The 13,948-nt window shown below is 38.6% G+C and overlaps 1 protein-coding gene across 3 annotated transcripts in view; it reads left to right on the top strand.

Annotated features, from left to right (window-relative positions):
* LOC124594930 (PAT complex subunit CCDC47) overlaps window positions 1-13,948 on the top strand; it is a 78,297-nt gene that overhangs the window by 23,675 nt on the left and 40,674 nt on the right. For all 3 annotated transcript variants that reach the window (XM_047133430.1, XM_047133429.1, XM_047133428.1), the window contains exons 3-4: window positions 1,388-1,504; window positions 3,232-3,406. In XM_047133430.1, the coding sequence (XP_046989386.1) occupies window positions 1,388-1,504; window positions 3,232-3,406 (292 nt within the window). The remainder of the gene's footprint in view (window positions 1-1,387; window positions 1,505-3,231; window positions 3,407-13,948) is intronic.

Below are 13,948 nucleotides of genomic sequence, written 5' to 3'. Positions count from 1 at the left end.
TTTGAGTGAGCACAAAATTTAATTCTGTAGCAAGGATTTTCAGTTTAATCTCATAACACTTATTTCAGTGAGGTTAACTACATTATGGGTCCCTGTTTCTTGTCACGGCTTTTTGGACAAGAGATCGTATTCTGCTGTCTGGCACGCAGTTGTTTTTAGCAACGTGAATTTTACTTGTGACAGTGTCATATTTTCAACCCATTCCCAAGAAACTGTAGGGTGTGTAGATGGCACGTAAAGCTGGAGCTGAAGAGAGTTTTAGAGTGATCTCTAGCATTCATCGGGTGTCACAAATTCTGTCTTGTACTAGTACTGGATGTACAAGACACATAATTTTGTTGACTACTCATGTGTTAATAGGATGATAGATTTTGGCAAACATATGTACAACTTGCTTATCTTGACAGGTTGTTAGGAACATCAGCATACTCATCTTAGTCTTCCTGCAGACCTTGTGAATGTAGTAGATCTTATATGTGGCAGACAATTAGATCAGTCAAAAAGAGGCTCAAGAAACAAAAGTAACACACCTGACTGAAACAACCAAGCAAATAAGCTGCTGCAGATAGGATCAAGAAAGGAATTATGATGAGATCAGTGTCGCTGTGTGAACACCAAGTTTTTGGAACAGCATATTTAAGAAGCCTGTCAAAGTAAGAGATACTGGAACACCCCCCACAAAAGAAAGAAAAGAAAAAGTACGTGATGGAGGTTTCACTTTAAACAAAGCTTGGAGTTTTTCACTCACTTTCTTAAGATCCAACTGGCTAACGCGTCCACCAGAGTGGGAAAATGCTAACTTTTTCAGAGTATTAGTGTGAGCTCTGAAAGATAAATGAGTATTGGGAGTCAAACTCTTTTATAAATAGCTCTGCAACATCAACAACAGTGAAGATGATGACTAGGTTGGTCATTGAAATATTGTACATAAAACAGAATCCACAACTTTGCTGAATAAGCAAAAGCACACTGTTAGTCACACCAAGAAAACACTAGAGACCATAATGTTTTATGTATAAGTAAAATTTTGTGAATGGAGAAGAATGTAGAACTTGCATTTTTAAATGGTTTGTCTTGTTTCTTGAAAACTACTACTTTCCAGATTCAATACTTCTGCTTTGCTGAATATTCTAAAAATATTTTCCATGAAGAATGAAAATGAATTTCTCGGTGATGTATCTTTGAAGCACCATGGGGAAAAGGGGGGGGGGGGGGGGAGAGGAGAGAGAGAGTGAGTTAGAGTTTTGTGTGTGTGTGTGTGTGTGTGTATTAAAGCAGTAATAGTATTAATTTTTTTTTTAAGCTTTGAATGAAATTGTACTTATTTGTTTGATTTTAAGCAAATATCTTTGATGTCTCATTGCAGATTGTCTGTTTCTTGTTTCAGGATGATGATGGTGAATTTGATCATTTCCAAGATGAAGAAGAGTTTGAAGGTTTTGATACTGTTGGCCAGGGGGGCAAGCCAGATGACAAAGAAGCACCAAAAATTACAATAACAAAGGTAAAGATAGTGAAATTCAGGAGGTACTTCTTTTCATTCTGGCAACATTCAACTCATTTCTACACACAATTGCACCACAAACAAATTGCCACTAATGAATATTCATTTCCAGTAAATTTGTAGTGAATGCCATCCTGGCCTGTCCAGTAGATGATTTGCTGTGTAATGTATTGGTATCACCTGATGATGACTTGCTCAGAATTTGAGACTGACCCGACACTGAAAAATACCGTAATTACAAGATGGTTATTGTATTCCCCGTAGGTATCATACCTAGTGTGCTAGTCACCTTTCTGTTTATTCCTTCTTCTGTGTGCCGCCCCAGGGTAGCTGTGCGGTCTAAGGCGCCTTGTCATGGTTCGCAAGGCTCCCCTCTGTCGGAGGTTCGAGTCCTCCCTCAGGTGTGTGTGTGTGTGTGTGTGTGTGTGTGTGTGTGTGTGTGTGTGTGTGTGTGTGTTTTTTTTTTTTTTTTTTTTTTGTCCTTAGCATAAATTAGATTAAGTAGTGTGTAAGCCTAAGGACCGATGACCTCAGCAGTTTGGTCCTGTAGAAACTTACAAATTTCCGAAATTTCCTTCTTCTGTGTGGCTGCTATCCCCTATTTGAGGAATTGGAACAATTTCTATGTGCTACACACAGTGTGCGATCAAAAATTTTCTGCAGCAACATTTGTTCTGAGTAATCTGACACTGTTTATAGGTGGTATGCCTCAAGGCAAAACTGATGAAGTGGTTCTTCCGTCTGCCAAAAGAAGGTTGCAGTTACTCGTCAATGTAAAGCTTTAGTGTTTAGCTGTTTATTTGACATTGCATATAGGGGAAGGGAGCAGAGAATTCTGTGACTTGCATGGTAATGTGATTGATAATGTGCTTGTTAAGTACGGTTTGCAACTGGTAAAAATGCTTCAGCAATCAGAATCAATTTTGTGTAGGGGAAGGGAGCAGGGAATTGTATTGTCATATGTCTTGCTGTATAGTATGACTGGAGAGGTGGCTTGTGAAGTACTTTTGCAAGTAGCACATATGCTCCAGAAATCCAACTCAAATTTGTGTAGTGGGAGTCACTCATATTGGTCTGATGTCAGCCAGTTAAATCATATGGTTATCATGTTGATCTTAAGATATATGTTAGGAACTGAAAGCCATGGATGTGCTTGCTGAGAATGCTTTATATTCACAGTAAATGCTGAAAGTGTTGTATTTAGGTTGTTTTTCTGTGGAAGGTGCATCTTCATGACTTCCTGCAGCTGATGTATATAGTTACCTTTACAATCAAAGTTGTATACTTCGTGTTACTTTTAGTTCTTCATTTTGCGTAGGGGGATGTGGGGCAACTAAACATAGAGATTTGTAAAATGAAGCACATTTGTATATGAAATGTTTACTATTGATTTAGTACTCTAGTCTGGCTCTGATCGTATGATTGTATTTCGCAGTGAACTTTGCTTTCTTACAATGCCAAAATTCCTTTATTCTTTGTGAATAGATTTGTGTGCACACTCTGTCCACGAGGCATAGTGTCTTGTATTAGTTCTTTGTGTCATTTCATACTGTTTCATTACTATTATGAATTAATATTTTCATTTTGGCTTATTATGCTATCTTTTCTTTTAATAAGTATATGGTCTGGGAGTGTGTTTCTGTTATGAATGTCCAATTGAATGAAGGTTAAATTAACATATAAACTAGTAGCTATTGGACTTACAGGAATTGCATCATCTGTTGTAGGTTCCACTGCACTTCAGAACTAACTGGGACAGTTTCTACCTGGAAATGCTGATGATTGCTGGTTTAGTAGTTTATGCCATAAATTTTTTCAGTGGAAAAAGCAAGAATAGCAAACTAGCAAATGCATGGTTTAATGCACACCGTGGCATCCTAGAAGAGAATTTCAGTCTTGTTGGTTAGTATCAGAGTGTCCCATAATTTAGACTCTAAAAATTAATTATCCTTATGCTAGTCTAGTCTATGTTTATTATGAAGTAAATTGTGTTTATAATTTTGCTTGATCAGTATATTTTTGAAGCTCAACAGGGACTGAAGTATAAGTACAGTATCCTGATTATTCAGAGTAATTGGAAAATAATTTTCAAATATATATTGTTTGTTTGAAAGTTGTGTGCACTGTAGGTCTGTTATTTCTTAGAATTATCTGTGATGTTAGTCTGCTTCTGAGAAGAGATGACATTTTTTCACACAACATTTTGAATTTTTCTTGCAGCAGTGATGTCATTGGACTAAAACCTGCACTGACCCATATAATCTCGGAGAGTATCGACACATTGCAATGCAGTACTATGACCGACAGGGCTACTGTCTTCATCCCCAATTTCACATTCAATGTCCTCTTCTTTGTTTTTTGTGAAGCAGCTGTCACAATTCCGGCATAACTCACTGACTGGAAGCAGGGTTATAGGCATCAGGCTTCAGCCACTCAGTCAAGTTTTCTTCATTGACATCTTCAGAACCATTTTAAACCCATTGTCAGAGTCATTATTTGTGTAGTTATTTTTTCATCACTGAAATCTTGAAAATCAGTTTCTTCTGTATATGGAAAAATTTCCCTCCATCATCGAACTAGTGTGTGTGGCTTGACTTCCTGTCAGGCATCAGAAATTCCATGTATAGCATCTAGATCTGTCAATCTGTCCCAGAATGCCACCAAATCACCCTCATCAACTAGCATTCTCAGTAGACAAGGCTGGTAGTGTTGTTTCACTGATGCAGTTATGCCTATTCCATTGACTGTATAATGGCAGTCATGTTAGGAGGTAAAAGCTTAGTTTCAATGAGACCATCATCAAATATGAGAATCCTCTCATCGGGAACTAAAAGGGGAGTTATCAAGCAATAGAACAGCCTTCTGTGACAATCCTTTCTCTTTTAGAAATTACCGAACTTGTGGTACAAAATTTTACTATCCATTCCTGCTCCTTTCTGGTTGTAATAAAGCACAGGGAAATCCTTAGCTGCAATATCCTTGGCTGCTTGTGATTTTCTTTTTATTTTCCAGTCACTAGTAGTTTCATTTTGTGGTTCCCAGAAGCATTAGGGCTGCACAAAATTGTAATGCTTTCTTTAAATGACTTTTATCCAAGACCACGAATTTTGCTCCTAAAAGTTAGGGTTCTAGTTGGCAGACATTTCCAGTGCAGACCACTTTTATCTGCATTATAAATTTGGTTGGGTGTGAAATACTCTTATTGCATACATTTCTGGAACTCATCCTGGAAAGAATGAGCTGCTGTAAAATTTGAATTAAGCCTGTCCTCTTGCACAGTAAGCCTGCAAATCCCCTGACATTATTTGAATATGGTTAGCCATGTGGATGAGGTTTAAATCGAGCTTCATGAAAAAATTTAACTTTTTTGGCACATACTGTGCCTGAAACAATGACGCCTTCTGTTCATTTTTGGTTAAATCATAGCCAAAGAGCAGCATCTAATTCATCAGATATAGATCTCTTAATGCATTTTTGTGCAGATAATCCAGAATTAGAATCACATTTTGGGACAAAACCTTGTATTTTCTGCTTATCCTTTTTAATGTCCTGTACAGTCTGCATTCGAGTACCATAATCAGCACTAGTTTTGCAGCAGTTTCCCCCCATCTTTCAGTTAATTCTAAGTTTTGTTTTAATGTCAAACATGTTTCATCCATTTCTCCGTCATCACTTTTCTTTCAAGTTGCTTCCTTGTCACTTACGCACCGGCTAATATCGGAAAACAGAGTTTGTTTTCTATTTACATGGAACAAGCAGGCTGATAACAGTGGAAATGGCACTCTGTTGCCACACGGCAGTTGTTTAAACAATGGAAATGGCACTTATTGTCATGCAGTGGGTTGTTCTTTGCTATTTAATAGAGAAAAAGGTGCAGGCGTTTTTTAAGCATGAATAATCCACAAAGCAGATAATCTGCACACACGTAATCAGGAGTGCGCTGCTGGGTGTGGTGGTTGTTTGGGCAGACTGTGGTTCTTTTGAGCTGTAACAAGTGCAGTTAAGATTCTGTTAGCATTGGTTACTTTCCAAGTACTTTTGAATAAATGTAATTCACATAACAAAAAGAATGTATACATAAATAATGTGCCCTTCTTGTGTCTTGTGATGTACATAGTAGACATCTCTGTACATTTCCAGTGTATGAAAAATCTAGTTTGTGCACATGATATATCTTTTCGCTGTTAGTGCACACAGCTGCCGTTCAGTTCAAATGGCTGCTGTGTGACAAGCAGTTATTGGTAATAATCGAGTTGTGATGATAAAATCAGTTTCCTGTGTACAGTGTAATTTTTCCTCTCCTCGGGGTTCTGCCATGAAAATACAAAATAGAAAATCTGATTGGGTTTTGAATTTTGATGGAGTAAGTTACGGATAAGGCGGACTTCGTATCACTGATTGAGATAGTGCTGTAATTTGACCGTGAATGGCAGACCAGGTCGGCAACACTACAAAAAGCGACTGTAAGGAAGTAGCATCAGAAATAAGTAGAAATTTACCTTATAATTCTGTTAGAAACGTAGTATTTATTATAATATAGTCTTCGTGGCTGCGTCTGGAATACTTCTTAACTTTCTTGTAGGATGACCTGTTTTTATTGTTCGCTGTCAGGATTAATTTATAAATTTGGCGATAACCATTGCGATTCACTACTGAAGTAACTTCGTTTCGTAATATAGTTTTAATTTCCTCATTGTTTAACACAGCACCGAAAAATACACATCTTGAACATATGAAGACTAGTTGTTAAAAACAAGCACCTACGCAAAAAAAAAAAAAAAAAAAAAAAAAATTACTTATAAAAAATCTGTCGCTGGCGCAGCGCTCTTCTGCATGCGCGATCGTAAATCATATCTTTGCACTGGCGGAGGTGCGGTAGTCAAAGTACCGTTACAACAGCTAGTATTTGTTTGTATCATTAAGCATGATACTATAGCTGCCACTCTTTGTGTGAGAGCTACCTTAGCTTCCTTAACAGTACAGGTGACATTTGTTTAAATTTAATTCGCAAATTAATATGCGAAGTTAAATGAAGGCACATGCGCCACAAGTTCAAATTGGCTAAGCAGGAATGGCCAAAGGACAAAAGTGAGGCTGTAGAAATAGAAGCATCAGTCTTTTTACTGATTTGATGTGGTTCACCATGAATTCCTCTTGTGTGCCATCCTCATCATCATCTCAGAGTAACAGTTGCAACCTATGTCCTCAGTTATTTGCTGAATGTGTTCCAGCCTCTGTCTTGCTCTACATTTTTGACCTCTACAGCTCCCTCTAGTACAATGGAAGTTGTTATGTGATGTCTTAACATATGTCCTACCATCCTGTCCCTTCTTCTTGTCAGTGTTTTCCATATACGGTATTCCTTTCTCACTGATTCTACAGAGAACCTCTTTGTTCCTTACCTTATCAGTCCTTCTAATTTTCAACATTCTTCTGTAGCACCGCACCTCAGGTGATTTGATTCTCTTCTGTTCTGGTTTTTCCGCAGTCCACATTGCACCACCATACAGAGCTGTACTCTAAACATAGGGGGGAGATAAATGCCACCTATGGAAAAATGAAAGAACTTTTGGAGGAAAGGGAATCAGCTGTATAAATATCAAGAGCTCAGAATGAAAACCAGTACTAACCAAAGAACGGAAAGCTGAAAAGGGGAAGGGATACATACAGTGGCTATACAAGGGAAATGAACTTGAAGACAGTATTATAGAAAGGGAAAAGGAAGTAAAGAAGACAAGATGAGAGATATGATAATGTGAGAATAATTTGACAGAGCAGTGGAAGGCCCAAGCTGAAACAAGGCCCCTGGTGTAGACAACATTCTGTTAATTAATGCACTATTGGAAGGACCAGCCAAGGCAAAACTATTCTACCTTGTGTACAAGACATATGAGATAAGGTGAAATACCCTCAGACTTCAAAAATGATTAAATAATTCCTATTGCAAATAAGACAGGTGAGAACTGGTGGGAATATTTCCAAAGTATCAGTTTAATGAATCATTTGCAGAACATTGGCAAAAACTAGTACAGGGTGAGTCAGCATTGTCTGATGGTTTTTAAATTTATAGCACCCAGACATTTTAAAATATAGTAACTTATTTTATTTTGAAAGATACACAGTCAATAAATGTTTACATCTTATGTGTTTATTTTGAGAGAAATTAATTGTTTGTGAAAGATATTGCCCTTCAAGTACTGGCCCTCTTTTTCGGTGTTCGCATTGACCCTCTGCACAAAGTTTATCATCACTCTCTCCAGCGTGTTACGGGTTATAGCATGAATCTGTCACTCAGTGGTATCCTGTAATTGAAGCACAGTATGTGACTTACTGATGTACACTTTGCTCTTGAGGAAGTCCCACAAGAAAAGTCACATGGAATGAGGACAGGAGAGCAGAGCAGCCAGTCAACATCTCCTCAGTCGGATATCACTTTCCATGGAAACGACTTCCCTACTTCAGACATAAATACATTGGAAGTGTGAGCTGTTGCACAATCTTGCTGAAACCAAACATTTCAACAATTTATCCCAAGACGACGAAGTTCCAGGGTGAGAAATTCACACGACATGGTCAAATAATGCTCTGAGTTCACAGCATTGGCTTTCCCATTTTCTTCGAAGAAATAAGGCCCCATGACACAAAATTTCCCTAATCCAACCCACACTGTGACACAGCCAAAGAGCACCGACACTGTGACACAGCCAAAGTGCAGTGGGCACTGGTGCAGTCGTTGAGCATTGTTTGGATACCAATAATGGTACTTTTTTTTTTTTTTTTAAACCCTGCTGTTTAGGTAAAAGTGAGCCCCATCTGACATTAAAATCGCAATTCCAGGTTCTTGCACCAACACATCCGTATTTGCTTCAGTGAAACATCTTCTCACAAAATGTTGAGTCTTCAACACCTGAACAATTGCAGTTTTGTGGAAATGAAAATTTAGACAGTGTAAAGTGCATTGAATGGACGGATTTGATAACCCAAGAGAATGTGCGTGTCATCTAGCAGATTGGTTGGGTCTCTGTTGAATTGCATGTTGCACAACTTCAATGTTTTCAGGTGATGTGGCCGTCTTTGCACTGCCTCCTGGTTTTTCCTTCAGTGCAGAACATGTTTCAAGGAAGTTATTAACCTGTAGCAGAATTTTATTGTGGGTTGAAATTGCACCATTATGTGGAATGTTGAATTGGAGATAGAACTTCCTCTGAATGGTGGCCACAAGTACTGCATTTTTAAAGAACATCTCTATGATGAATTCACGGTGTTGCCCAATCCAATTCTCCCCATTGTAACTAAACTGTTGTTGTTATGGAAAACAAGTTTTAGATAGTGTTGGCTGGAATATACTCTTTGAAATATTGAAGGTAGCAAGGATAAAAAACAGGGGGCAAAATGTTATCTACAACTTGTACAGAAAGCAGACTACAGGAGGACATGAAAGGGAAACAATAAGAAGGGAGTTATTCAATCCGAACACTGAACAAGCAAAGAAAATCAAGTAAAAATTTCGAAAATGAATTAAAGTTCGGGGAGAAGAAATAAAAACTTTGAGGTTTGCTGACGACTTTGTAGTTCAGTCACAGTCGGTAAAAGACTTGGAAGATGAGTGGAATAGAAGGGAAAAAAGATTAAAAGATGAACACCAACAAAAATAAAATCAGGCAAATTGAATGTAATCAAATTACATCAGGTATGGACAAAGGGGAAAAAAGCCTTTCTGAAAATGATAAATTCCTTAGTACTGAATATAAATTTGTTAGTAACTCTTTTCTGAAGGTATTTGTCAGCAATGTAGTTTGGTACAGAAGAGAAACATGGATGATAAACAGCACAGAGAATAATGAAACAGAAGAATTTGAAGTATGACAGAAGAATGCTGAAGTTTAGATGGGTAGATTGAAACCAATATTCGGGCAGAAGCCTACAACAATAACAACAGCAGCAGCAGATTGAAATCCAGTTGGTCAGAGATGTGGTCAGAGATGTGTGAAAGGATAGAGGAAAGGTTATTTGATTGGTGCCTCTGTGAGAACTGTGAGGTGGCAGCAGTGAGCATAAAAGTGGTTTGTGGTAGATGACATGGCAATAGAAGCTGAAAAAATGGTTTTATTTGATTTCAAAATAAGAGTAATAAGAAAAGAAGAGTGATAAGGAACAGTGATACTGATTCACACAAAAAGGCGGTGATCAGAATTTGGTGTTCTTAAAGACAGCCAGAAACCTGACAGTATATGTTGGTCCTGAATAGTGGTGTACAGTAATCAGTTACTACTTACTAACCTCTGGAGGTTTTATGGAGTGTTCAGCATAGATTGGGTAACAAACCAATGACTGAGATTTGACGTGCCATGAGCTGAATTTTTCATTGCACTGAAGTTCTGTTTTTGTTCAGAAACTATCACAAGCTGTTCTGCTATTGATGCATGGGAAATGTTTCACAGTTATGTTAGCCACGCAAGTAGAGAGCACTGGAAAGCTCTGTTCACTGTCATTTGTCTGGAATACTACACAGGTTTAGTAAATGTAAATTTAATTATTAGATGTAATTGGACCATTGTAATGGAACTTCACATCTAGACACAATGGAAATTTCAAAACTCTAATATACATTGTTAATCAGTTCAGATATAAGTGTCAAATTGAAGTGAGAAGTATTTCTAAGAGGGTAGTGAGCAGTAATAATGGACAATTTAGGTTTTCTGAAGCAGGTCAAAATGATACTTCTGTAAAATGAACCCAGCACTTAGTTACATGGGACACTATAAATGCCAATGATATGCATGAGTAATCTTTGACTTTTCTAACCACAAAATGTAATTGTGGATCTTCCAAAGCTATTTACAATAAAGCTCTGAGAGATGGAGTATAGCATTGAGAGAAGTTTGCTTTGAAGAGTACAGCCATGTGCAATTAAATTGGGACAAGGTGTTGAGCCTCTAGACAAGTGAGAAGTAAATGATTGTGAGATTAATACATATTAGCTTAGTGCCTGCTGCTTCCCTTGCATAGACTGTATGGTCTGCAGAGATATTGTTTGTTTTTATTTAATAGAATTTTTATGTCGTCCACAAATTGCAACTCCTTGTAAGCTTTTTGCACCAATTAAGGCCATATAAGCATGGTCTTTTCTGAATATACTTCTGACCAAAAAGCAATTCTGGTAGCTGGAGTCCAAGGTTTTTCTTAATCATACCTTTTGTGTTCTTGTGGAGATATTTCCATAGCAACTTTTATTCTCTAATAGATATTTCTCTGTATCTAACAGAAAAGTGAAATATCATTTTTGGCCCGCCCGGTTAGCTGTGTGGTCTAACGCACTTCTTTCCGGGTGGGAAGGCGTGCCGGTCCCTAGGCATGAATCTGCCCGGCAGATTAGTGTCAAGGTCCGGTGTGTCAGCCAATCTGTGGATGGTTTTTAAAGGGTTTTCCCATCTGCCTTGGCGAATGCAGGCTGATTCCCCTTATTCCGCCTCAGTTACGCAATGTCAGCGAATCCTACACAAACTCCACTTACACATACACCATAATTACTCTACCATGTAAACATTGGGGTTACACTTGTCTGGTATTCCCAGGGGGAGGTGGGGGGAGGGGGGATCCACTGGGGGCCAAACTGCACAATAACCCTGGGTTCGGTGTGGGGCGGTGATGGGGTGAGTGGACTGCTGTAGCCTGTTGTGGGGTTGTGAACCACTGAGGGCTACGCGAGGATGAAGCCTCTCCGTCGTTTCTAGGGTCCCAGTTCCATACAATACAATATCAATTGTCATAAACTAGCTTTAAAATTGTTTTAATGTAGCAAAATATTTTCTTAAAAATTTTCACCCCCTGTTGCACTCCCTTAGTAGTGGAAGTTTCAGAAAAACTGAAACATGTATTTTTTGTGTTTCAAAATGAGAAGTAAAATACCATTTTTCATAGATGTAGCCTTAAAAATCCTTTAGAAGTTGTTTAGTAATTCTTTATCTTCAAAAATGCTGAAAAATGTATTTTTTGATTTTATGACTGAGATATGAAATACCAGTTTTCATAGTTCCAGCTTCAAAATTTCCTTAATAGCGACATATTTTCAATAAGTCTTTCATCCCCTACTTCATAACCTTAGGAGCGGAATTTCGTTCAATCGCTTCTTAAACGATGCCTACAGTACAAATTCCACACCCTCTCCAAACTTCAAGTTTCTATTCTTAGCAGTTAGGGCTGGGCGATGATGAGTCAGTGAATCAATCTGACCCAATACCCCTTTAGGGGTGAATTTCCAAGAACAGTGAAACATATTTTTTCATCTCTAATTGAGAAGCCAAACTCCAATTTTCAAAGATTTAGCTTTAAAAACATTTTCATAGTGAAATACTTTCGTAGAACATTTCACCACTTATTTCACCTCCTAAGGGGTTGAATTTCCAAAAACAATGACAAGCATATGTTTTATTTCTAACAGAGGAACCAAATATGAACGTTCATACATCAAGATTTAAAAATGTTCTCACAGTGAAATATATACATAAAAACTTTCATCCCCCCCCATTTGACCCCCATGGGAGTTGAATATCCAAAAACAGTAAAACATGTATTTTTTATTTTTAACTGAGGAACCAAATTTAAATTTTCATTGATTTAGTTTCAAAAATGCTTTCATAAGAAAATATGTTCGTAAAAATCTCTCATCCCCTATTTCATCGCCTTAGGGGTTCAGTTTCCAGAAACAACTAAAACACACATTTTTCGTTTGTAACCAAGAAACCAAATAGATTAGATTAGATTAGATTTACTTTCATTCCAATTGATCCGTAGTGAGGAGGTCCTCCAGGATGTGGAACATGTCAGAAAAACAACAATACATGACAAATATTTACAACTAAAACAAATAAGCTAATGTACCATTCCACAGGTCCCAAGTGGAATGATCATCATTTTTTAATGAACACTATATGAAAGTCATTTTACAAATACTAATGCACTGAATTTAAAATAAAACAGTTTTTATTTATTTATAAGGTAATAAACATGTAATACAACTACTATAATACTTATTTACAATGAACACATTACTACACTGAAATAGCGCAGAAGTTAGATTGTACTTACACACACACACACACACACACACACACACACACACACACACACATTTACAGTGAACACATTACTGCACTGAAATTGCGCAGAAGTTATATATAATGTAATAGAGGGAAACATTCCACGCGGGAAAAATATATCTAAAAACAAAGATGATGTGACTTACCAAACGAAAGCGCTGGCAGGTCGATAGACACACAAACAAACATACACACAAAATTCTAGCTTTCACAACCAACAGTTGCTTCGTCAGGAAAGAGGGAAGGAGAGGGAAAGACGAAAGGATGTAGGTTTTAAGGGAGAGGGTAAGGAGTCATCCCAGTCCCGGGAGCGGAAAGACTTACCTTAGGGGGAAAAAAGGACGGGTATACACTCGCGCACACACACACACATATCCATCCACACATATACAGACACAAGCAGACCCAAGCAAACAAAAGCGCTGGCGGGTCGATAGACACACAAAATTCATCAGGAAAGAGGGAAGGAGAGGGAAAGAAGAAAGGATGTGGGTTTTAAGGGAGAGGGTAAGGAGTCATCCCAATCCCGGGAGTGGAAAGACTTACCTTAGGGGGAAAAAAGGACGGGTATACACTCGCGCGCACACACACACACACACACACACACACACACACACACACACACACACACACACACACACACACATATCCATCCATACATATACAGACACAAGCAGACATATTCAAAGACGCAGAGTTTTGGCAGAGATGTCAGTCGAGGCGGAAGTGCAGAGGCAAAGATGTTGTTGAATGACAGGTGAGGTATGAGTGGCGGCAACGTGAAATTAGCGGAGATTGAGGCCTGGAGGGTAATGGGAAGAGAGGATATATTGAAGAGCAAGTTCCCATCTCCGGAGTTCGGATAGGTTGGTGTTAGTGGGAAGTATCCAGATAGCCCGGACGGTGTAACACTGTGCCAAGATGTGCTGGCCGTGCACCAAGGCATGTTTAGCCACCAACAAACACTGTCTGCCTGTGTCCATTCATGTGAATGGACAGTTTGTTGCTGGTCATTCCCACATAGAATGCGTCACAGTGTAGGCAGGTCAGTTGGTAAATCACGTGAGTGCTTTCACACGTGGCTCTGCCTTTGATCGTGTACACCTTCCGGGTTACAGGACTGGAGTAGGTGGTGGTGGGAGGGTGCATGGGACAGGTTTTACACCAGGGGCGGTTACAAGGGTAGGAGCCAGAGGGTAGGGAAGGTGGTTTGGGGATTTCGTAGGGATGAACTAACGGGTTACGAAGGTTAGGTGGACGGCGGAAAGACACTCTTGGTGGAGTGGGGAGGATTTCATGAAGGATGGATCTCATTTCAGGGCAGGATTTGAGGAAATCGTATCCC

The sequence above is a fragment of the Schistocerca americana genome, chromosome 2 (genome assembly GCF_021461395.2).
Source record: "Schistocerca americana isolate TAMUIC-IGC-003095 chromosome 2, iqSchAmer2.1, whole genome shotgun sequence".
Classification (NCBI taxonomy): Eukaryota; Metazoa; Arthropoda; class Insecta; order Orthoptera; family Acrididae; genus Schistocerca; species Schistocerca americana.
Note: the sequence above shows the minus strand (reverse complement) of the source record. Positions and strands in the feature narration are given on the sequence as shown.